This window comes from Chironomus tepperi, unplaced genomic scaffold, assembly GCF_022539635.2.
Source record: "Chironomus tepperi strain 1889 unplaced genomic scaffold, CSIRO-AGI_Ctep_v1 contig_351, whole genome shotgun sequence".
NCBI lineage: Eukaryota > Metazoa > Arthropoda > Insecta > Diptera > Chironomidae > Chironomus > Chironomus tepperi.
The window spans coordinates 1046903-1072379 of NW_027226473.1; the positions used below are offsets into that span (position 1 = coordinate 1046903).

General features: G+C 33.1%; 1 protein-coding gene across 1 annotated transcript in view; it reads left to right on the top strand.

The window, feature by feature from the left end:
- The first annotated feature begins 2392 nt into the window (after positions 1 to 2392).
- Dop2R (dopamine D2-like receptor) overlaps positions 2393 to 25477 on the top strand; it is a 110664-nt gene continuing 87579 nt past the window's right edge. The window contains exons 1-2 of the mRNA XM_070645146.1: positions 2393 to 2555; positions 3937 to 4127. Of these exons, the coding sequence (XP_070501247.1) occupies positions 2426 to 2555; positions 3937 to 4127 (321 nt within the window). The 5' untranslated portion in view covers positions 2393 to 2425. The remainder of the gene's footprint in view (positions 2556 to 3936; positions 4128 to 25477) is intronic.

Sequence of the window (25477 nt, forward strand, 5' to 3'; positions counted from 1 at the left end):
ACTAGGGAGTTCCTTAGTTATTCATTTACATATTCTGATGAAAATTTTGTGTTATGTTAAGAGCTGCAAATTTATTGCATTTTAAAGCTTGATTTATGTACTTTAAAGCAGTTGTTTCAAAACTGTGTCGTTTGGAATTTTAGAGTTTCGTGATAGTAGTTTAGGTATGCCATGGTCGCTAGTATATTAAGTTTAATGGAATTTTTAGAGTCATAATAGCTTTGAGTTTCCATAAAAGTTTTTCAATTTTAGTCTAGTTAGACTAGAACTTGAAGTTGATTCAGATTTTGAATGGAGTCGAGCATGCTGCTTTCTCGAAATCCCGTTCCCGATAAATTTTCGGAAATCCCGATAGCGAGTCGACTTTTTGTACAGAATTGATTTCGAGTCAAGTCAAATCGAGTCGACACTTTCATACAAAATCCTAGTCGACTTCAAGCTCTGAATTAGACAATATATTGACATATCATATGAAGGGATCGCTAAACTATGTGAGAATGCCCATTGTTAGCTAGGGCATTCCTTATTTAAGTCTGCTCAAAAGACACCAAGAGTTAAAAATTCTGGATCCAGGCCAGAGTTACATTAAATTTGAATCTGGTGCCAGATTTGTCGACATTTTTTTCCTTGTAATGTTGGAGAATGACTTGATTTTCCAGTCAATTCTCCTCGTTTCTGATCCTGAGAATGATTTTTAAGGTTTGGCAGATCTGTATTTTCTGAATTTTAGAAAGGCAGGCTTGCAGTTTTCGGCTGTATCTTATGGCTCGTGCAAGCCTACTGGTTAACACGTTTTCCTTACAGGCTACCATTTTTAGACAAGTCTTATCTTTTTTGGTCAACAAAATTCTGGATAAACATCCAAAAGCTTTCATGTCTCAGATCATAGCTTGACAAACACTGCGTTAAAGAAAAATGAAATTGATTCAAATTTACTGTAAAGAGTTCATTTGTACTTATTATTTTCGGTTGCTCATAGCATCTGATGTTCAGCTTTAGTATGATGCTGTTTAATATGGGATCGTTCACTTGTTACGTAACGTAATAAATCGTTATCGTCTTTAACATCTCCCTAACAGCCTTTAACATCCCCTCCTCAGAGAATTTACTTCTTACTTATTTCCTTGGCTAGGGCGCACGGGGGCCCATTGTCGCGTTTAAAGAACGTCTGTAGACAGCTCTATCTTTTGATAACTTCTGCCAATTTGGGATATTGAGAACTCTAGCATCCTTATCAACACAATCAAGAGAGCTACCCATAAAAAACAAGGAGGCCACTATTAGGTACCAATGTGATATTTCTGTGCAAAGCAGGAGACCAAGAAAGCATCCTTTTTGCCTGTTACGATACGAAATAAGTGAACAATGCCAAAGAATGACATCATTTGCGGCCAACCCCCTCTTAAAAAATTAAAACTAAAATATTCTTTACGTTAATTAAAACTGTATTTCTTCTTTTCTTATCTTTACAGCCCCCTTTTTTGCTGTGTATGCAAATATAAATGATAAAAAGAAAAAATTAGTAGAGCAAAATGCTGTATATTTATAATGTAATAATTATGTGAAAATGAATGTTAATGGGTAATAAAATATAAAATAAAATAAAAAAATGTGATAAGAAATAATGAAACATAAAAAAGGAAGTCCCAGTTCGAAATGAGGGATGAAAATTTAGTTTCGCGAGAATTGAGTGACAAAACTTAAAAAAAGAGACACTAAAAAGTATAATAAAATAGAGAAATGGAACTAGCAGAGTAACTTTAGTGAAATTAAGTCATAAGAATTCATTATAGATATAAAAAAAGTAATAAGTTTAATCCATAAATCCACGAAAAACAAACAAAAAAGTTTTTCCAAATTCGCCAGACCAAAACTTAAAAAGTGGAAATCCGTTGTGTGTGTCAAGAAGTGCTGAGAAATGGCTATAAACGACTCAATTAATTTTAATTCAACTGCAGTTCACTACTTCAAGCTATACAACAATGATACAAACACAACTTTATCGCCATCCAATTCAACATCACCATTTGGTGCTGTCCCGACAAAATCGACAGCACCAAACATCATCCAGCATAATAATGCTACATCATCACATAATTATACTCTAGTATCGCCGTTTACGCCTTCAACATCTATCGAATCGACAGTTAATCCATCGACTGCACCGACTATCCCATTAGTTGCAGCCACAACATTAACGATTACATCCACAATAATAAATAATTATTCTAGTCAAAATTATAGCAATTATACAAATAGTAATAATAATAATAATAATAGTTATAATAATCTTACGTCAACCATAAGTAATAATTTTAATCAATCAACATTATATCAATATAAGAGCATAAATAGTAATTTAAGTAGTGATGATAATAATTATAATGATAGTGCCAAAATATCATATGAAAGTGGAAGTAATTTTATGCTGTTGATGGAAGATTTTGGCGAATACTTTTATAATTATAATGGAAGTGATTTTAATTCATCTATCAGTATATATCAGGCGAATTGTTCGCTGACCAATTCTACTTCATGTAATGATATTAGTGCATGTAAGTATTGTGAATCATGTATCAGTTCCGAGTGACACAAATTAAGAAGGGGCTCTGCTATGGAGCTTTAGCAGAACCTTGAAAGCTCTGTGACGGAACCTTGAAAGCTCCATAACGGAACCTTGAAAGCTCTATGTCGGAACCTTGAAAGCTCCGTGTCGGAACCTTGAAAACTCCGTGACGGAACCTTGAAAGCTGCCTGACGAAACTCTGAAAGCTGTCTGACGGAACCTTGAAAGCTCCTTGACGGAACGTTGAAAGCTCCGTGTCGGAACCTTAAAAGCTCTGTGACGGAACCTTGAAAGCTCTGTAGCAGAACCATGACAGCTCCCTGGCTGACCCTTCCTCATTTATGTCACTCGGGTATTTTAAATTGACCAATAAATCATTGACATTGTAAGCAACAAATTAAATTCAAATTAGGTTGCATGTCTGTTATGCTTATAAAAAATATTGACAGAATTGGGTATGAAACATAAAGTTTGCTATTTGTAAACACAAGTTGGGTGTGTAATTATCGCTTTTTGCGCACACACCACCATGATATAAAAAATACACCAACGTAATTGACCTTTAAATCTCTTTGAATATTAAAGCATCTCTCATCACATCCCCCTTTAAGCATACTCAACATTCATGTATTCATCATAATTTGTCCGAGATAATGAACAAGTCAGGTCATTTTCATCATTTTATGTGTACATACATATGATATTTAATTTATGACAATTTAATCGGAGAATTTATGTGATTTGGGATTTACTTGATATGTACTTTTGTATTTCGGACAATTTATGAAATGTTGTCATTATGTTTATATAGGAGTGGAGTAAGGGATTGAGGTGCTAAACGTTATTTCGATACAAATATTCCAGATCATTTATAGTACCGCTCTAATTCTTCTCTATTGCCACAACATGTATCAAGACATAAACCCGAGCAACACACCACTGCGTCACCATATTAACGGCAATATGCGATGTTTTTTCAAAGGGCATCATAATGTCTGATTTTGACCCCATTGTGCCACTCCGAAAGGTTGCTCTAATGGCACCTTAATCAAAGCACCAGATTGTGTGACTCATACCTGATTTGGTAAGTTCCGGGTCTAATCCAAAATTAAGTTGTCCTTAGTGCTTGTAGTCTTAATCTCGGTCTCAACCTCGGTACCGAAAATACGTCAAATCCGAGACTTCAGTAGACCCTAGGCAAAGTCTTCTTCATCTGTGTCACTCGGGTATAGACACCTTCCCACATCCCTAATCACCAAGACATCAATTCCAATTGATATGATTTATTGACATTAATTACTTCTTTAAATAAACACAGACATAGACATAGACATTTAATTAATAATTCTTCCTTTTATTTCTCATTACAGCAAATTCAAATTATTGGGCACTGATACTAGTTATATTTCCATTTCTCACGCTCTTCGGTAATGTGTTAGTGATATTGGCAGTATTGCGTGAACGAACATTACAGACTGTAACAAATTACTTTATTGTATCATTGGCAATTGCCGATTTACTCGTGGCAGTCGTCGTAATGCCCTTCGGTGTATATTATTTGGTGAGTAAATTTGTCAATTTTTTTTATTATTTACACTTCTGAAGTTGATTTTCTCTTTTTATTCTGGTAACTGAATTGATGGTAATAAAGTGTCGATTCTATTTTGATTGTGGGATATTTGGATATACGAACATATATTTTGGGTATAGAAATTTCTCAGCTTTTTACAGCTGAATAGCATAAAAAATTGATTTCACGTCTAGAATCGGAACAATTCAACCATAATAAAAAAAATCTCCATCCTTGCATGCTTAAAAAGCACTTTTGTCATGGAAAAAAAAATATATTTAATTTTTCTTATTCTTCATCGAATTCGACCATTAAAATCTCGTTTTTTGACAAATATTATTCGGAGTGAATATAAAAATAAAAATAAAATAAGGAACATATATAAAGTCTCAACACATACATTCACGTCCATAATGGGGGGATTTTAGTTATTACGGTTCTTAAAGGAAGTTCTTAGGAGTCTTAGGTGGCTTAGGCGGGACGTTCTTAGGAGGTTCTTGGGACGCGCTCTTAAGGGTATTTGGAGGCGCTCATAAGAGGCATTGAGAGACGCTCTTGGAGACGCTCTTAAGAGTTATAAGGGGCGCTCTTAGATGACTTTGAGAGGCGATCTTAAGAGGCTTACGGACGTTCTTAGGAGACGCTCTTAGAATGCCAAGGGGGCTTTTGGGTGCGCTCCTAAAGGACTATGGGGTGTGCTTTTAAGGGGATATGGAATGCGCTCTTAGGGGGCTTTGGAGGGCGTTCTTAAGGGGCTTTGGATATCGCTTTTAAGAATCATAAGAGACGCTCTTAGATGGTTTTGAAAGGCGCTCTTAGGAAGCTTAGTGGCGCTCTTGGAAGGCTTAAGGGTGCTCTTATGGACAATCAACCCCCTTCCGTAAACATCTCATCAAAATCAACACTTTTTCCTTGGAAATCATATTACGAAGGGGTAAGGTGGGGTCAAAAATTCGATTTCTCAGATTACATTACAACTGGATGTCCCCATAAGTAATTCAAGCATTCGACAACCAGCATACTCAGCATTGTATTCAACAAAAATTTCCATTTTATCGTTTGACACAAAAGAGAGAAATTTTTTTTTTATTTTTTTACCATTCAGACTTCAAGTCACTTGAGATTGAATTTTATATATATATTTAGCCTTCTTCATAGCCTTATACACGCACAAATACACACAGAATAATCTCACACATGTTCCTTTATATAAGCATATATACGAATGTGGTTTTTTCTTTCACATATTTTAGCATTTTTCATATAATAATATATTATTTCCATAAATTACGCCATCCTTGTGGCCATTAAGCACGGAGAGGGAGAAATTTCATATTAGCTATAAATGTCGCATTTTCGATCCCATGGAATTGAAAAGTTTTTCTCTTAATCCTCCTTTTCTCGTATGCAGCATATTTGATAGGTTTTTATTGAAAATTGAAAGCAGATTTTAAGCGAAAATCTTATTGTGCTTATTTCCTTTTGATTCTTCTTCAAACTGAACCCATATCTATCTGAATGTTCATCTCCCTTTGGATGTATTTTGTGAGATTTTTATTGTTGTTGAATATTCAGCTCATTGTAGCCAACAAAAGATATTTATTTAGGATTTTTAACCCACGAGTAATTCTTAATAATCCTTATTAAAGCTGGGTTTGTGTTTGGTATGAGGCTTTTGAATGATTCCTTGCCTACATGTATCTTAGAGTTGCTTATGCATTTTCTTAGGTATCATCTGATGCTAGGACTGGTCTATGACTAGTGAATGCCAATCTAAAGTAGCACAAAGTGTCAGGTCAGCCACAAAGTTTGCTCAATTTTAGCCAGTTCAGATAATGACTGGATGTCGCATATTTTGGCATACTTGTGCTTTACAGGGATGCCTTGAATTAGTTCAGATAATGACCTTAAGGCAGTCATTTCGTTCCTAGATATCTTCAAAGGTCATGTCAATGGTATTAAGGTTTGTCCAGATTTTCTGTACTTCGTCTAATTTTCTGCAGTTTTTCTAGACAAGGATGTCAGTAGTAAAGAACCAGAACTCAACGCATTTGCTTCAACGCACTCAACGCACTCAAACCCAGACCAACAGTTTATAGTGAGATTGAAACCACTCGTCTGAAGCTAATACTGCCTGTAATCTACAAAAAAATGCTGTGAGTCGCCATTTCAATGCACTAGTCCTAGCAAGCAAAGAGCATGCTCTGGAGAGCTTGTTCTTCTTAAATATACTAGTTGAGCATGCTTGCAAGAGTTGCTTTCACCTTAATCTACTCTTGAGAGCAGAAGAGCCGCAAAATTCCCAAAAAGCATCCTTAAAACTTCAAGATCCTCGGCAAAAAAAAAATTAAAATATTATTAACAGATCTCATTCAAGGGTAATCCACAACTAGTTCATACGTCAAGCACGTTTTTCTACCATGAATCTATGACACAGAAAAAAAGGAACTGTTTGCCTGTGTTACTCATTTTTATGGCTTTTTTTTCCTGTGTCAATGCAATGAATAAATGTTAAATAAAACACACTCCGTAAGCATGTTAAGACAAAATATGTGTGTATATACGTATATACATTCAATGTGCATGCATGCATGCCTTTAAAAGCTTTTCTTTTTTTCCTCTGCACTAAACTTGTTAAGGATATATAAATATAATGGAAAGAATAAAATAAAAAAAGGCTTCTATCGTTTATCTTTTCATAATTTTATTGCCCTGATCCTTATGAATAAATTGCTTTAGATACATAAAAGAACGTAAGATAAATGGAATTGAATGGGTGAAGCTAGAGAATTTGTGCTGTGGTGGTATTTTAAAGTATGATTTAATGAAGAAGAAAAATATGGCAATTTACGCAAGTAAAAAAAAAAAATGAGGCTTTAATGGAAATAATTTATTGATCGATATTCTCAGGGCAAGGTCCTGTTTATCTCATTGTTTGGCTTGTTGTCTTCTTTTTTTGTGCTCGCCTTGAAACTTTTCACATTTTCTTGCTATAATGTTCATATTCAACGAGTTTTGCTGTGTCTCAATTTCCATAAGATACAATTTATCCTAAAGCTTTACGTATGAGTATTTGGCAAACATAAATTGCACTTGTGTACTTTTTTCATGTTAAATAAGAAGTAGAATAAATGCGTTTACTTTGCTTTAATAGATTGCCTTTTTTTCATGTTGAAAATGTTTCCAAACCAATAAATAATAAAATTTTTGAAAGACTGGAATTTTTATGGAATATAAATTGTAAATAACCATTAACAGACGATGAATACCTTATAAGAAGAATGAATGGGAAGGCAAAAAAATTTCAATTAAAATTATTGTGGCAATTTGAAAAATGAAATGTTTTGTCCTTCTGGGAAGGCTTTCCAACTATTTTATCTCTAGATGATGTCCCAGATGATACAAAAGCTTCCATGTGGTAGACCATTGAGAGTTCAAATAGATTTCAGGAGAATTTAAAGGCATTCTTTGAGCATTTTGACTTTGAGGACATTTGAGAGCAGAAGTAGAAATTGAGTCAACCTGAGGTTGAGTTTTAGTGCTATCCAGGTTACCCTTCCTGACAGTACATAGTATAATTTCTCGCTATCGAGATCAGGATTGGAAAATCTCAGAAATTTCAATCCCGATCCAGAAAATTTATTGGGACCTGGATTTCGAAAAAGCGAAGCATAAAGTGAAAAATGGCCGAAAAACAGATTCCCGACCGACTTGAGTCTGACCTTATGTTGGATTTCATGGCTTTCCTGGAGACAGATTTTCAGCCATTCCACGACGTGATGTGTACTCCAGACGCATCCTTACTAACTCCGGCTATACCCCATCTCCCCTATCTCCCATGAGTCGAAATCTATTCGAATTTCATATGAAGCCACGATGATTCGAGTCAACTTTTCAATATAAAGTCCTATTCGACTTCGAGATTTGCTTCCACCTGCTATCTACTCAGAAATTCGAGATGGACAGGTGTGCATCTCCTAGAATTGATAATAGGCTACGGCTTTCCTAGAAACCGGCTCATAAACTTCGACTTTTCATACAAAAAATCATGCTGACTCGAAGCTGTCGTCAAACTCTCCCAAACAGCACAACGTATTCGCTCAGACACGTCGCGGTTATTAATTGTATGACGCAACGTTAGTCTGACGGCACCGTGATGGTTGGTATTTACTGCTCATGTATGATTTCGTTCCATTTTTATGGCAATAAATGCGTTTCACCGCATTATGCCGCTCAATTCTCCAGTCTAATTGTAATAGTCATCAGCTTAAGTGAGTATTAATCTGTGACTATCTGTTACATATTCAAAAGTATCTATGACATTTAACACTATGTCATAGATCCCTCTTACAACTTTGAAGAAGAATTATAATTTTATACTTCTCAACAGCCACAATATCCTTAAAATTCATTGTCATGAACTTTCTCCTTCACATTTCATTATTCCTCTATTTTCTCGACACAATCATGATATTTTTGCAGATGTTTTGCCGCACGTAGTGCGAGAGTTTTGAGACAATTTTTTCCTTTCTATGCCCTCTCAAATCTATATAAATTTATGTAAATTTAAGCTTTCACAGCTATATGCTTGAGACATACAAAAGCGAGAGTGAAGCAAGCGATGTAAAAAAAAGTAGAAAATTTGCATAAACATATTCCATGTATTCTGTTCCTGTTGTTGTCATTGTTATGTACTACGCAACAATGTTGGTTGAATTACTTCTTTTGAGAAAAAACGAACAAAAAAGGGAAGTGAAGCTACTTATCCATGCAAAACAGTTTACGTACTCAAGTTGAATTTTTGCTGATTCCTTCAGAAATTGTGAATTAAAAATAAGAAATTTTCAAGGATAGAAATGTCTTTAAATGATTTTTGAGGATCTTTTTTTCACACATTATTGAAGATGAATTCTTTGTGTTCATTTCTTAATGGATTCTTGGCAGTACTTGCTTATCTACTAGGATGACTGAATGCCTGGTTGTAATTTTCTTTCAAAAATTTAAGAGATTACCACTTTTTGAATGCTGAAATCAGCACAAACTCAGTTTTTTAGACAAGAGTCGGTAAATACACCTCATTGAGCAAGTTGACAATGTAGGCAAGCTCCCTGGGCGGACAACTTAATCAGCAAGTAATCAGTCTGGTGAATGTCTTTCTACAGGGACATCTGATGACATTCAGATGCAATTAGTCGTCTCTATATCTTGAAATTAACGAGAAAAATAATCTAGTGATCTGCTTGTGCTAAGTTCATGTAGACTATGTCAGCGTTGTCCAAACTGTGTGCCACGACAAACTAGTTTGACATCGAAATTGTTTGGAAAGTCCATGAACTGATTTCCATGTTCAATTTCGATCATGGCTTACCATCAAGGTGTACCTTGGTACCGATGAGTTTGAATAACACTGGACTAGACTAAAAGCTTGCTGTAGCTGTCTAATTACTAAGATAGATCCCTAACAGGCAAAGAGATCCTTTTTAGGTACCATATTGGTCTTTCCGTATCATGAAGGCATGCTATTTGCCTGTTAGGAGATATAGCAACAATACAGAACCTTAAAGCAAATGAATTTATAATTTTGAACACTCAGATCAACCATAGATTCCCCAGAAGAGCACAAGATCTCATAAATCTAAAAACGTAACCTATATAAACAACTCAAATTAAGAACAGCAAGTATTACAAATTAAATAATAGCGTATGTGACTGTCTTCAAGGCATCAAAATAAAAATATATTTAAATGATTATAAAAAAAGTTTTTGAGTGATATATCACCTGAGGGAGATCACAATCTTAGGCAATTAAGTTTTCATTCTTATTTATGAAAGAATATCATAGGAGAAAATTTAATTAAATAATTTTTAATTCCAAAATTGAAATACAAAAACTCGCAATCACGTAGATCTGAAAATCTAATTACTGATTTTGTTGATTAATGTTTTTTTGAGAAAAAGTTTATATCCATAGCTATAGCTTTATTTATGAAGAAATTAGAATAAGGATAATTAAATTAAATGAGCGGCGGAAATTCTATTTAGATTTTTTATATTTAGAAATAAGGTGATTTATGCTGGTGTGAGTCAGGCATAAATAAGAAAAGTTGAAGAAAAAACATTGAATAGAAGCCTTAATTTTTCAATCTTCTCCATTTTTGGTATTTGTTGTATTAAAAGTCAGAATGCGTAAACGAAAAGGTCTCCAAAAAAAGTCCTCTTTTTAAAGCCAATAATTTACTTTTTCGACAATCGTTACATAAACCTTGCCCCGGGGTAAAATAATTCTAGTATCTAACTTAAATAATCTGTCGCTTGATCAACAAAAGTTTAGACAAAATCAATATAGATTTTAAAGCTGAAAGAGCTGACCTTGAATTAAATGTCTGTCTTCGACAAGTTGGGATTGTTAGGGATTTATTTTGTAAGTGGGGTATTCAGGGGGAGGTCAATTAGGTGTGAAGATATAGAATTCATTCCAGAGTTGCAAAACAGGCATCTGTGATAGGCAAAAGCTGTACAAATTCTTGATAATTTGTATTGATTTTCTTGCAAAATTATGCCGGTTAATGGTTGCCGGAACGCTGCTTTGCTTTTCATCCTTGCTGCTGTGTCCCGACAAAGCCTCAAAATGTCCTGATTTTTCCAATAGTGTTCTGATTGTTTGTCATAATCCTTTGACCACCCTAGCTAATGGCCATATGGGCTTCTTGCGATCCATACAAAGCATTCATAATCAACACTTTCCATCCTTCTTTAAATCATTCTTGACTATACCAGCATGACTTCACTGACTACACCCGCATGACTTCACTGACTACACCCCTTCCTTCACCAACAACATCTAAAATTTAATGAACCTTATTTTGTAAGCATATATCCTTTGCCAAAAAAAAGGTTAAACTACAAAACATTCAACAAAAGTTCATGCCAATCAACATAAAAACCTCAAAACAGTCAGTCATTATTATGTTATTAAAATTTCAGTAAACAGTTATAAAATAACAATTTGCAGACAAAATATCATAAATAAAGAAGGCAAAAAGCCTTGTATGTCTACAAATGTGAATGAAATCTTCTAAAGTGAAATTTTCCACTTTTCTTTATATTGTCTGACATTTTGTCAGTTCTTATACAACCATGCATAATACAAAAATTGTATGCAGAAGGTTGTAGTCTTTCTTCTCAGTTTGCTCCACTTTTTTATAGTCAAAAAATTGTATATGTACATACATATTATCGTATAAATGTAAGAGATTGTTGCTGATGGTTTGTTGATGTCATGCCATATTCTTGTCTTTTTTTTCACTTCAGGCCAGGATTTACATTGTATCCATGCCTTTCTAAAATATTCTTCATATGTTTAGGAAAAAAATTAGAAAACGTGATGTGGTTCAACATGATGCCTAACTGTAATAATAAAAATGCGACCATAATCTATGGATGGGAAAGGAGAAATGTTCTTGTATTAACCAACGAGAATTATGTTTTGCTATCTCGCAACTATATGGGGGATTGTTTGTAGGGCATAAATATGACATAATAATGGCATATGCAGTGGATATGGAAGTTGTGAAGCTACTTTGACACAAGCATGAGTTTTGTACATTCGACTTCTGAATAAGCACAAATTTAAGGGTGATAGGATTCGAACCGACAACTATTGAGTTAATCACAACAAATTGGAGTCAAGCACCATTTCGGGTACTCCACAAAGTCACTAGAAAGACATTTAACATCTTGGCAAAATGCTCACTTAATCTGAACGGCACAATGCGGTGTATTTAATTTTTTGGTGCCAATTAGATGCTGCCCCACCCGATTTGGGTGACCAGAGGCCCTTGAATGGAGGACCTGTCATAATATCCAGCTACTTACTAGACTTAAGGTCGACTAATGACATTTTCTCTGAGTTAATGCTTCGTAAAATTTGTCATTTGTCGACTAGATCTATTTCTCACTAGACATTATGTCAGGTTGCACACTCGGGTGCCATCAAGGTCCCACCTGCGCCTCATCAGGATTAATAATTAACGCGACGGTGAAGTTATGAAACCTTAAACATTCTTGATGATGTGCTTTACTCTCAGCTTAATCTGTTCATGAGAACACACTCTGGCTGCTAAAAGACAGCTCTCTAGCGTCATCATTGCACTCGTGTAGATAAATAACAATTTTAATTGGACGCGTGGAGCACGAAATTTAAAATGCATAATTTTTAATAATTTAGTTATTCATGCAAAACAGACAGAATAAAAAAAAATTAAAAATCATCTGCAATGAGAGACAAAACGCCACTAAAGTATATTAAATAAAACAGCTGGAACAGACAGATAAGAATGCGAATTGTACGTACGAGATTTTTTTTACTGTATATATGTTATTATATGATCGTAGCGGAAAACATAAATTAGTTATAGCGAGATTTTTACTTTAAATCGCCCCATTATGTATTCAGATAGCGAAGCATTTTACGTTCACTTAATAATAATTCAGCAGACATGTGAATATTTCCTCATTCACGAAATGGAATTGCTGTTGTGTGATTGTTAGGGGGTTAGGAGGAGAAGGGGTGTATTCAGGGAGGGGTTGAGGTCAAAGCCACCTCTCTCCATGCCCCTTTTTTGAAAAATTCTTCAATGTCAATGAGTAGTGTGGGAGGGGGTTGGAGTAAGTTGACTGACTCCTCAACCTAAATTAGCCCTTGCTCCTGCCTCTGCTCTGCTCCTGCCTCTATCCTGCTCTTGCCTCTGCCTTGCTTCTGTCTCTGCCCTGCTCCTGCTTCTGACCTTTCCCTGCCCCCTTCATACACGTATGCCTACGCCCCTGAATACGCTCCTGGCGATGAGATATAATAAGCCTAGAATTGGATGATTATCGTTAAATTAAACAGCATAAATGGCAATAAGAGATGAGATTTTTCTAATTTGCAGATAAAAGGACGATAAAAAATAAGAATTTTTAGATCATTTCCCAAAATGACAATTTGCCTTTTTAATCTTTTCATTTATTGATGGGAAGCGACTCGGCCCTCTTTAGCGACTGATGCTTAGATTACTCATGATACGCATATAGAATCAATTAATTTGAAATTTATTGACAGAAACATGGGAAATGGAAAAAATTTTTTTGGTGTGGAAAATGGAAGGGCAAAAGGATAATTTATGGAACGAGAAAGGGAAATTGAAGCTATTTTAGGCAAATACCCCTCAATTCTGTAAAAAAAACTTTCTCTCAGTTCTGTTGTTATCAGCAGAAATATGCGAAATACGTTAATTGCTAATTTATGGTGCTTTTATCGGAAATTTATGCAGTTAATGGAATTTTCATTCTAAAAAATTTTCTAATTAATCAAATGGAAAATGTGAAAAGGCTGTGCTGCCCTTTTTTCGACCTCCCATTCGACTAATGTGAGGCGGTTAAGTTTTGGGGTTTAAAACTTTTTTTTCTGGTATCTGAAAATGAAAATAAAAGAAAATTAATTAGCTTTCTTTTATCATAACATAAATTAATAAGCTTAAATCAAGATAATTCAAATGGTAATTTAATGTTTAGAGCAGTGGTGGGCAACCTGCGTGTCGTGGCACATTAGTGTCCCTCCAAAATTCCATGAACCAAATGCCGTGTGCAGCTTCAATCGAGGTTAATTACCAATATGTCCCCAAAAAATAAAAGGTTGTCCAGCCCTGGCTCAAAATATTACAATATATTTTTCATGATTGAATAACTTTACTTTCAAAGTTGTACGTTAATTAATTATTTATTTATTTATTTATTACAACATTTTATTGTTTATGGTTGAACTTTTTTTGATATTTAAACAAGATGAAAATTTTGGGAAGGTGTAAATTAATAATTCAGATGCTAAAGTTTAATTTGTGATAAAGAAGCTATTAATTATTCTGACAAAAGAATTTATTTACTATGGATGCGGGGTGGAGGAATTTGAGATTTTTGTGACATTTTAAGGAATTTAATTTATTTGAATTGCGATTATTTTTGACATTATAGGAAGTGAATAGGGTTTCTGTTTAACCGCGTTTTTTCATAACCGCTGTTATGCTGTTATGAAAAAACTCAAAACAGCTGTTAACGCGGTTAACAGCGGTTATTAAGAATTTTTAATAATATCACAATTTTACTATGTTAATGAGCTTTTTATTGATACATTTTCTTTTCATTTGCCTCGTATGGTTAAATTAGGTTGCCTAAACTTACAAAAGTAAAGATATTTACCAAAATCAAAGAAAAAGAATAACTTTTAATGATTGATGAACTCCAAAATTATTTTTTCTATTGAAAATTCATAAACATTAAGGCGTTTGTAATATATTTGAAAGCAATGCTGTTTTTTTACACAAAAGTTTGCGAAAGTTAAGAACACTCTCTTCGCAGAAATTTGGACCGAAATTTTCCTGATTTTTTAAAGGCAAGCAAGACGGAAATTGCCCTTAACTCCACGACAATGGCGAAATTTTGAAAAAAATTTCCCAAAATCTTTCAAGTTTTTCAAAGGAATTCTAGCATAAAATTTTTATCCAAAACTCACATTTTGTTACAAAAAAGGAGAGATTTATGAAAAATATTAAATTTTTTTTAATTAAAATTCAAAATTTCCGTTAAAATTTTCTTATTTAAAGTCTTTACAGATAAAAATGCTGTTAACAGCGGTTAATTTTCTATAACCGCTGTTTTGCGTTAACCGCATTTTCAGGTAAAAACCGCTGTTATGCTGTTAACGGTTAACCGCTGTCAGAAACCCTAGAAGTGAAGGTGGGGAAAGGAGGGAAATCAATGGTCAGATTGACTTATTTACTATCACTGGCGACATTCAATTTTCCAGCTGTCTAGGTGATAAAATAGCTCGTGGATGACCTAAGATCGCTTGAATGCAAACTTTTGATGATTGGCATTGGAAACTAACCATTGGAAGCCAATGATAACTTCAGGCGACACTTAAGGATCACAATTGATCTGTACGACCAGCGAACATCAACAGGGACTAATTCAAAAGGGCAAAATCCTTCAATTTTCTAAAATTTCTCGAAACTCGTCAAAAATCCTTAAAATTCCAGAATTTTTGCATTACATACAACTCCTCTTCCTTCTGACTACTTCGCAGACTGACCGTCTAGGTCAATTGTGATCCGTGACCTGTTTCCTGAATCGTAAAAATTTCAATTTTTTAAGATTTTTGCCTAACTAGTGTTTAAAATTTTTAATTTCACTCTTAAGAGCGAAAATCAAAGGAGTCGAATTGAAAAAAAAAACTCTTATTTTTATTTTACTCTTGAGCGAAATTGATCAATTTTCCTCACGCTCCTGAGAGCGAAATTTTTTATTTCACTCTTAAAAAATTTCACTCTCAGGAGCAGGAGTGAAATTCTGAATTTCGCTCTTAAGAGCGGGAGCGAAATTAATTGTATGAAAAAAATTTTTGTGATTTTTAAGAATATTTTCCACATTTCCAGTATTTGGAATAACGTTTCTATGTAAAGAATAAAAATAATGATCTAATTTCTGTCTCAATGTGAATTTTATCTAAAAAAATAACCAGTTTTGGAATTTGGAAAGGTGGAAATCAAAATAATTAGTGCCTTATTCTTAGAAAAACCTTTTACGGCAAATTTTGGTCCTAATTCCATTTTCAGACACTTTTGAAAAGCATTTGGAATCGACAGCTACCACTTCTTCCGGCATAGACTATAACATTATTTTCAATTTGAAACGGCCCGTTATACTCAACTCTCTAAAAGTACAATACTGTAATTGTTGAATTTAAATGAGACGTACATATACTATACTTGTATGAAAATGACAGAAAATATAGAACTTTACTTGCTGGACTTGTATGAAAAGTATAGTAAATACAGAACTGAATATCAGAGTGTCTCCCTTGTTAATTATTTCATTTTTAATAAATTCATGCTATTTAACATGCAAAAATCTCTTTTATTATTTCTAAAATTTTAAAACTCCATTCCATAATATAAAAAAATACATGCTTACGTTTTTGAGCTTACCCAACAGCAAAATCAATCAGTATATTAGAACATGCTAAATTTTATGAGGATACTTATCAGCATGTACTTTGTCTGTACTTATATTTAAGTCCTTTTAAATAGTTATTAATATTATTATTTAATAAAGTCAGCTCATATGCTAAATGGTCCATTTAATCAGTCAACATGAACATCAAAAGCAATATGAATGTAAGAAAAAAAAAATTTTTTTTTTCATTAAGATACCTTTGACTTTTACAGTTATTTTTTAGCGCATTTTTGAAATTTTTTTCAAAAAGGTAGCTTAATAAGACACTTTGTTCGGCCGGCTGGAACGCGAGATCTCAGCAACCAGACATTGTTGAGAGCTCTGGTTTTTTGCAATAGCTCAGTTCCATAAAGTTATTGCGGCGACGGCCATTAAAAAATCTTGAAACATTGTCTAAATACTATAATTAATGAATTTTAGTTTTCAGTACAAAACGTGAACAACTTTTGGTGGGAAAATTTTGAATTTCAGAAAACCGTTAGAAAGTTTGAATTTCAGAAAACCGTTACTTCTTAATATACTATAATTAATGAATTTCTGCATTCAGTACAAAACGTGAACAACTTTTGGCGGGAAAATTTGAATTCCGCAAAACCGTTAGAAAGTTTGAATTTCAGAAAACCGTTACTTCTTAATATACTATAATTAATGAATTTCTGCATTCAGTACAAAACGTGAACAACTTTTGGCGGGAAAATTTTGAATTCCGCAAAACCGTTAGAAAGATTTAAACTTCCTAGAAAACCGTTACAAGAAAAATTTATTTTTATTAATCTACTGGATCTTGTTTTGTAGGTCTGAAAGTGACTTGGATCTTGCTGGATCTAGTTTTTTTAGGTCTGGAAGTGACTTGTAAATTAAGTACTGATCGCTGGGACAAAAATGCGCTTAAGTCCCTCGATCAATAACACGAGGACTTTTGTAATTTTTTGATCATACGAAGAAGAAGTGTTTGTGTTAAAAATAATGGGAAAATTAGGAAAAAAGGCAGGAAGAAACAAAAAAAAAATTATCTTTAGCAGTACAAGAATATTTCACCTTTGATTCTGTTAACAATTTGAGCATTTGCAAACTAGAAAAGTGTGAAAGTTCATTGACTGGAAATTCTTCATTCAATTTGAGACGCCATTTAAATCAAATGCACCATCAAATTGCGAAAATGCTAGATACTGACAAGGAAGCAGATACAGAACATGAATCTAAAAAGCGGACATTGGAAATTGAAGAAATCGTTGTAGATGATGAAAATGACGTGGATGCACTTTTAGGACCAACAAAAGCAAAAAAATTGAAGGTAGCTTAAGTTACGTATTGATTTGATTTATTTTAATTTCACTCATACTTATAGGTCGGAGATGTTATTGAAAATTGTGTGAAAATGGTTGTTAATCATGCTCATCCATACACAACATTTAATCAACCTCCATTTAGAGCACTAATGGCTGTTCATTCAAAAGCAACAGGCTTAACAATCAATTCCGATAATATTAAGCAATTCGTCTCTCAAACATCCCGTGAAATTAAGAAATTAATAATAAAAGAAATCGAAAATATGATGATATCGTTGAAAACGGACCTGGCAACTCGTCATGGAAGAAATTTTATGGCTGTTAATATACAGTTTTTTTCATTGGTCGAAAATAAACCTGTAATTCGCACCATCGGCGTTGTTGAGCTATTCAAAAAGCATACTGCTTCGAACTTAAATTTAGAAATTTCCAACATTTTAAACGAATTTAAAATTGATAAGACTTTGATTACTGGATTCATTTGTGATAATGGCAATAATATAATTGCTGCAGGAAAGCGCCTAAGGGACCATCAAAACAGCATGCTTCTGAATGAAGAATTAGATGAGATGAGACATGAATTGGCTCTTGAAATGCTGGATGCAAACTCATCAGATGAAGATGATGTTATTGGATTTGATCTATTAAAACATGATGAAAGGCATGCACAGTTTGACATTCCAGAAAGTATCAAGGAAGCACTAATGAGTATTTCATCTATTGTCACAATAATGCGGTGTGCTGTTCATTCATTACAGTTGGCAGTATTAGATTCATTGAATGATGTGTCGATAAAAGCTAAAAAATATTTCGAAATAATAAGAAAAGTAGTTAAAAATCTAAAATCATCAAGTTATATTGAAGAAATTATTAAATTAAATTTCAAGCCCATCCCCACAGATACAAAAACTCGATGGAACTCTACGTTGTTAATGGCACAAAAAGTTTTGGAATCAAGAGCCAAGTTGGAAATATTATATGAAAAAATTGAAAATTATGATCCAGTTTATATATCCGATGAAATTTTCGATTTCCTCCAAAAATTCGTTCAAGTATATCATCATGCCTATACTTTAACATTGAAACTACAGAGCACGCAAATCTCTGCAGGTATTCTCTTTTGTTCTTTTTTGCTTTCGTGAAATGAACAGAAATTAATTATTCTTCCTAGCTGATTTCGTCATATTATGGAAAAAATGCATGTGCGATTTAAGAGTAATTTTTGAAGAAAATGAATTTGCTGAGACGCTTTACGAAAAAATGGATCAACGATTGTCAAAGATACTAGAAGAAAATAACATAATTTTGGCTGCAACATTTTTGGATCCACGATGCAACTTTAAAGGAAGCGTATTTGGAAATAAGAATCTAGAAGATCAAGCAAAAGTAAGTAGTTTAAACCTTAGTTGTAAAGTTGCAGCTAGAACATTTACATCTACATCTATACTTGCAGGCCTTTTTGTTAAAAATTTATAAAAGGATACTAAAAGCAAAATCGGGATTAATACCATCATCATTCATAAATGAAAGTAATTTCAATAACGTATTCGATGATTTTCTTGCTTCCAGTAGTGGAACTCAGAAAAATATAAGTCAAGAGGCGGAAAATGAACGAGAAGCGTTGGAAAAAATTGAGAGAATAAGCACTCAGGATCGAGTATCAGGCATGCAAGAAGAATTTAATATATATCAATATTATGTCTCAAAGTATAAAGATGATAAATTAATGCGAGACACTGCTTTAGCTGTTTTATCTGTTCCTTGCAGTCAAGTTAGTGTCGAACGCGTATTTTCTGCTTTGAAAATAATATTTTCCGATCACAGGACGAGATTAAGCAATACATCAATCAATGAGATCCTGATTGCTCGTTGTAACTCATCACTTTTCAAGAATATAAACTTTGATGAGTTCTTATTAAACAAGGATTAGTTAAAAATTTTATTTTTGTGATTCGCAACCTAAATGAATTAATAAATTTTCCTTAATAAACTATCTAAGAGTCATTGACGATTTAAATTTAATCTGAAGTCTCAAATCTAATCCAGGATCTAAATCTAATCTTAAGTTTTCATCTCACCTGAAGATACTGGATCTGGATGTTAAGTGTTACATCTTCTAGAACAGCTAAAAACAGTGTTTTTTAGATATGGCTAGTGTGCTAATATCAGAAATCAATTACAAATTGCCTAAAAGAGAAGAAAGTAAAATACCAGCAGTTAAAATGAACAACAAAATAGTTAGTGAAAACTGAATTGGATACTTACTTTATTAACAAAATTCATCCTCAAATTGTCAATCTATTGACTGTTTTATCAATATTTTCTATGCTTATGAATTCCTTAAACGTCGAATAATTAATTCCTGAGACTTTGTTGGCTATTTTGTTGCTTTATTTACTTCGTTTCTATATTGTTTACAAATTACACTAACACAATGTTACTTATTTAAAATGGAACCAAAAATTTGAACCTGACATTTTCAAAAATTGAACTTCCGTTATTTTCAACTATTAAATGGAAATTTATGACATGTCTGTATAGTTTTTTAATTCGTTAACAACAATTAATTTGTTTTAGTCATACATTTTGCATGTTAAATAGCATGAATTTATTAAAAATGAAATAATTAACAAGGGAGACACTCTGATATTCAGTTCTGTATTTACTATACTTTTCATACAAGTCCAGCAAGTAAAGTTCTATATTTTCTGTCATTTTCATACAAGTATAGTATATGTACGTCTCATTTAAATTCAACAATTACAGTATTGTACTTTTAGAGAGTTGAGTATAACGGGCCGTTTCAAATTGAAAATAATGTTATAGTCTATGCCGGAAGAAGTGGTAGCTGTCGATTCCAAATGCTTTTCAAAAGTGTCTGAAAATGGAATTAGGACCAAAATTTGCCGTAAAAAGGTTTTTCTAAGAATAAGGCACTAATTATTTTGATTTCCACCTTTCCAAATTCCAAAACTGGTTATTTTTTTAGATAAAATTCACATTGAGACAGAAATTAGATCATTATTTTTATTCTTTACATAGAAACGTTATTCCAAATACTGGAAATGTGGAAAATATTCTTAAAAATCACAAAAATTTTTTTCATACAATTAATTTCGCTCCCGCTCTTAAGAGCGAAATTCAGAATTTCACTCCTGCTCCTGAGAGTGAAATTTTTTAAGAGTGAAATAAAAAATTTCGCTCTCAGGAGCGTGACGAAAATTGATCAATTTCGCTCAAGAGTAAAATAAAAATAAGAGTTTTTTTTTTCAATTCGACTCCTTTGATTTTCGCTCTTAAGAGTGAAATTAAAAATTTTAAACACTATGCCTAACTGAGAATCTAGACGATATCATACTTGTCCTAAATACCGGAGTATTTAGCAATATCTGTATTGAATTGATTGAATTGAAGTCTAGTTTCCCAATCTAAGATTTTTGGCTTACAGTTTATTTTCTGAAATATTGAATAATTTGTCAATTTATCAGAATTCAATATGTTTAATCAAAACAATTTATCTGCCTTTTTTAATACAAAACCATTTAAAATTACACTGGTCACTCAAGTATATATCCCGATAACAATAGTAATCAACAATTATAAAAGATAAACCACAACAAAAAGCTCCAAACAAACAGGAATATTCATCAATATCCAAAAAAAGAAATATAGCAGCCATTATCTCCTTTTGATATAGTTATAAAAAAGGTTGTGGGTTTGATTGAAAGCTCAACAGACACTTTTGTTCAATACAGTTATTTCAATATCGAACAGACAGCTTAAGTAAATATAATACGAATATTCGATAAATCGTAATGAATGGGTCAACAGAGAATTTTATTATTTTATTAATGCTTTATGTGCACTGCATAAAAACGTGGCAAAAGAAACTCCACTTGACAGCATATATATTGTATATATTTTCGATGTTATAAATTTATTATTAAATAACATTAAATTACTATAGTCGGGTGTTATTTTTAGCTTTAATTTGTATTATTTTCATGTCAGTAATTGTTTTATTTCCATAAAAATTTTGTGGTAATTGTTCAAATGTTCAACAATAATATTTTGTGTGATTCTGATATGGGTTCATTCACTCATGACGCACGTAATATTCAATTTTCGAGGGTTTTTAGAAATTTATCAATAATTTGCAAAATATAGGAGTTAAATTACCAAAAAGTATTAGTTTGTGATACATTTGACACAAAATTGAGTGCTTCTGGAATGAGGTGCATGGGAGAAGCTTAAAGTTTGCATTGTAGTCAGTTCGGTTTTATGAATCAATTGCGCATCTTGTGCTGCACATGACAGCGTATTCCAAAAATTTTGTTGGCCGACACATCTCTTTGCACAATTCTGCATTTAAATACGAGTTAACTGTGAGTATATCACTGTTTTATTCAACTAAACTTCGTTTTTAGGCACTAAGCGCATTAAAGTGCGCATGCTTACGCATTAAGGTGCGCATGTTCGCGCATTTAGATGTAAACTTTATTCGACTAAACTACGTGTTTAGGCTCGAATGCACTTTACGTGCATTAAAATGCAAATGCTTACGCATTAAGGTGCGCATGTTCGCGCATTTAGATATAATGTTTACGCATTTGAGTAAACAACCTAAAATAATGGTAAACTTAAGGTTGAAGTCGGTGGACTTCTGTAGATTTTCCCGAAAAATTGAAAAGTTTCATCTGAAATTGATTTTGGGTAATTTACTTACTACACAACACTCTTGGGTGGTAGCGAAATTGTTAGATTACGTAATAAATATTGTTAGATTACTTAATAAATAAACAGCCTCTTTTCTGGTAGACTTAAAGCCTCCCAACTCTGGCTATACCTTAAAACGTTCTAGAACCTCTAATTAGTGAAATCTAATCCTGATTTTATTGCTGACTACAAAATTCAGAAGTAGTAAAGTGTCAAACACAAAAAATTTCCATTTCATATCCATTTTGTCCCTATCTTTGTTATCTAATGTATAAATGGAACAAAAAATTCATCATTGTTTCATTATGTCCTTCAATTAAGCATGTCACATGCACAATATTTATTCATACATTTAATGCTTAGGTCAAATTTAATTTAATTTAATACAGAAACCCCATGTAATACCTCGTATTGTTATTACATGTCCAACATATCCCAGTCATATTTTAATTTTAAATTAATTATTCATTTGTTTGTATTAAAATCCGGACATTATCATACTGTTGATACTAACAAACTAAGGCATAAGGCATTCGCAACTAATTAAATTTTGATTAACTTTTTTTCTCCTCATTTTATGAACATTATTATTATAATCATCATCTGGCTTAACATGACTCATGCAGAGAAATTTTTAATCTACAGCCAAATGAAAAATTAGATCCGAAAAATATTTTCAGTTCATGAATTTTCATCTTCAGCATCATCATCAAGCATCATTTTGTTGTGATGGAATAGAATGTTTATAATGGAAAAATACGAATGAAAGTCAGTCAATCGGAAGCGGATAGAATTAAAATAATTCAATGGTAATGAGATGCTCACTCGTTCTTTGTGTGAGCTTTGAACACAATTCACATTCTTGCGTTGTTCTGCTCCTTTTTTTGATGTAAGGAAAATATTCTGAGAAATTAATTTGAAATTTTTCCTTTTTTTGGGAAAAAAGAAAATTCTTTTCGAGTGTTTACAAATTTATAGCTAATTCTGTCATGGCAACTGATGTATTTTTAGGTGGGTTTTATATCTTGTGAAATCGATGTGTGATAGATTAAAGGGAGGTTATAGATTATTGAGGCTGTATTAAAGCTGTGGGAAAAATTAATGAGATTTGAAATTGAATTGCAAAATGTTTGATCAGTGGCACATCTAAATGGTAGGCTAAGACAGAATCCTGAGACGGCAAATGGTTAATGACATTTTCAATCAATTTCGATGAGGCAAAGTTTGGATGACAGTGTCTTAACACCAACCAAATTCACAGTTAAATTAGAATCAAGCTGCATTCACTAAGCAATGGCTGCAACTTGGTAGCCGCTTAGAAATCTCTGATAAGCGTATGAAACTCAGCTCTAATTGCACTGTCCGCTAAGGTTCTTCAGACAAAGGTCAAGATTTTCCCTTTTTGGGACTTAAACTTTTCATGTTGTCTCGATCATTGGAATTTGTTCCAATTTTAGCCTTCAAAATTAGTCTGACAGCATTAATCTAAAACTAGGCTTTTACCAAGAAAGCAAACGTTGTAATAATGGCCGAAAATTTAGAGTTAGACCAACTTGACACTGATCTGGTGCTGAATTTCATCTAATCTACTCTGAAGCCAGAGCTACGCTGGTCTTGTGTTAGATTTTCAGTCATTTCTACGCAATGTGCCTTCTGGTTCATTAGTTTCATATGAAGCTATAGAAATATGTTTAAAGCTACGATCCTAGAGTCAATCTTTAAGAACTTAATCAAAAATCACCACTTATTTCGAAATTACTTCAATTTTATAATAATTTTGAGTCAAAATTCCTTAAACATCCCTAAAACTCTTTCAAAAAATCTCAAATTGACACAATTGTAGAAACTCCAATTTTTCCAATTTTAATGCACCAAAGGACTCATAAAATTTACAATTTTACAAGTTTTCTAAATTTAACACAGAATTTTAACGATTATCCCAAATCCTTGTATTACAATTACTAGAGATTATCATGTAAATCCATTGCGCCATCCTTCCCACCCAAAAAACTGACCTCTCAACCTTCCACATTATTTTACATAAATACACATGTTATGGATGAAGAGTGTCAGTCTGGGTGAGTTGAGTGAAGTAAAAAAAAAAGAATCACAAACAATAAATGTATTCTTTCCATATTTATGCAGGTTTCAATGTCGAACACATGCCGTAGAGAAAATAATAATGTTTGAACATATTTTACCAATGGGATTTGTAAAGTTTATAACATTAAAAGCGTGTGCATGAATATGATGATGTTGTTTTGTGTCTGAAAAAGTGTAAGTTATATCAGTTCTCGTTCTGTGTCGTCCCTTAGTCAACACAAAAGAAAAAAAAAAAGGCATTTGGCAAAACAAAAAAAAAATTAAAATTTATGTCGAAAACATAAAGTGGCAGTTATGAAAATCTGTAGCCAAAAAACAGAAATGTAATGAGCGAATTTCTATGCATGAAATGAATGGAAATAAAGCAATGAAGAAAGCAACAGAAAAACTTATATGGAAGCAAATCCCTCAAAATGAACAATAATAAAAAAAAAATTGTAGAAATGAAAAAAGTTAAGAAAAACTTTTTAATTTCTTTTCCGTGAAAATGATGCTGAACATGATGAGTTAATGAGACATTTGGAAGAACATAAATTTATGTTTTGTAGATTTAAAATGATTTACATAAAAACATTTTAACGAGACTGTGAAGAGAAGCTTTTAAAGTCTTATGAATATAATTAAGGAATGAAAATATTATATTTTGCTGAGGCTGTGCTGGCAATGAAAGCATGTGTCATCAGTTGGGGGTCGTTCAATTATTATATAACGTTCTGAGAGGAGGGATTGGGTATTGTAAAGGACACAGCTTTATGAGCTGGAGGCACTAACTTACTTGTTTACTTAGCTGTCCGTAAGGTCAATTGTGATCCATGGCATTCCTCAGATGCCGCCTGAAACTGGCCCTATCGCTGGTAGAGTTTCCAAAAGCAGGAATTCCCTTTCCCGTTCCTGATTCCCAAAATATCAAGAGAACGGGAATTCTGGAATCCCTAATTGCTGGCTTCCGCTTGCCAATTTTTAATACCGCCTGCAATCTCTTCACATCTCTACACATCTCTTCACTTAGGACACAAGTGCGTCCTAAGACCTACTATACCCTGCAATGTATTCAGTTACAATTTGTGTAAGTGAGATTTCCCTTGTATACCTAGCAATTGATACACATTATGTAACAAAGACCTCAAAATTGCACCCAACACTCGAACCGAGCCTCTAAGCTAGAACGTTAAAATGGAAAAAGAC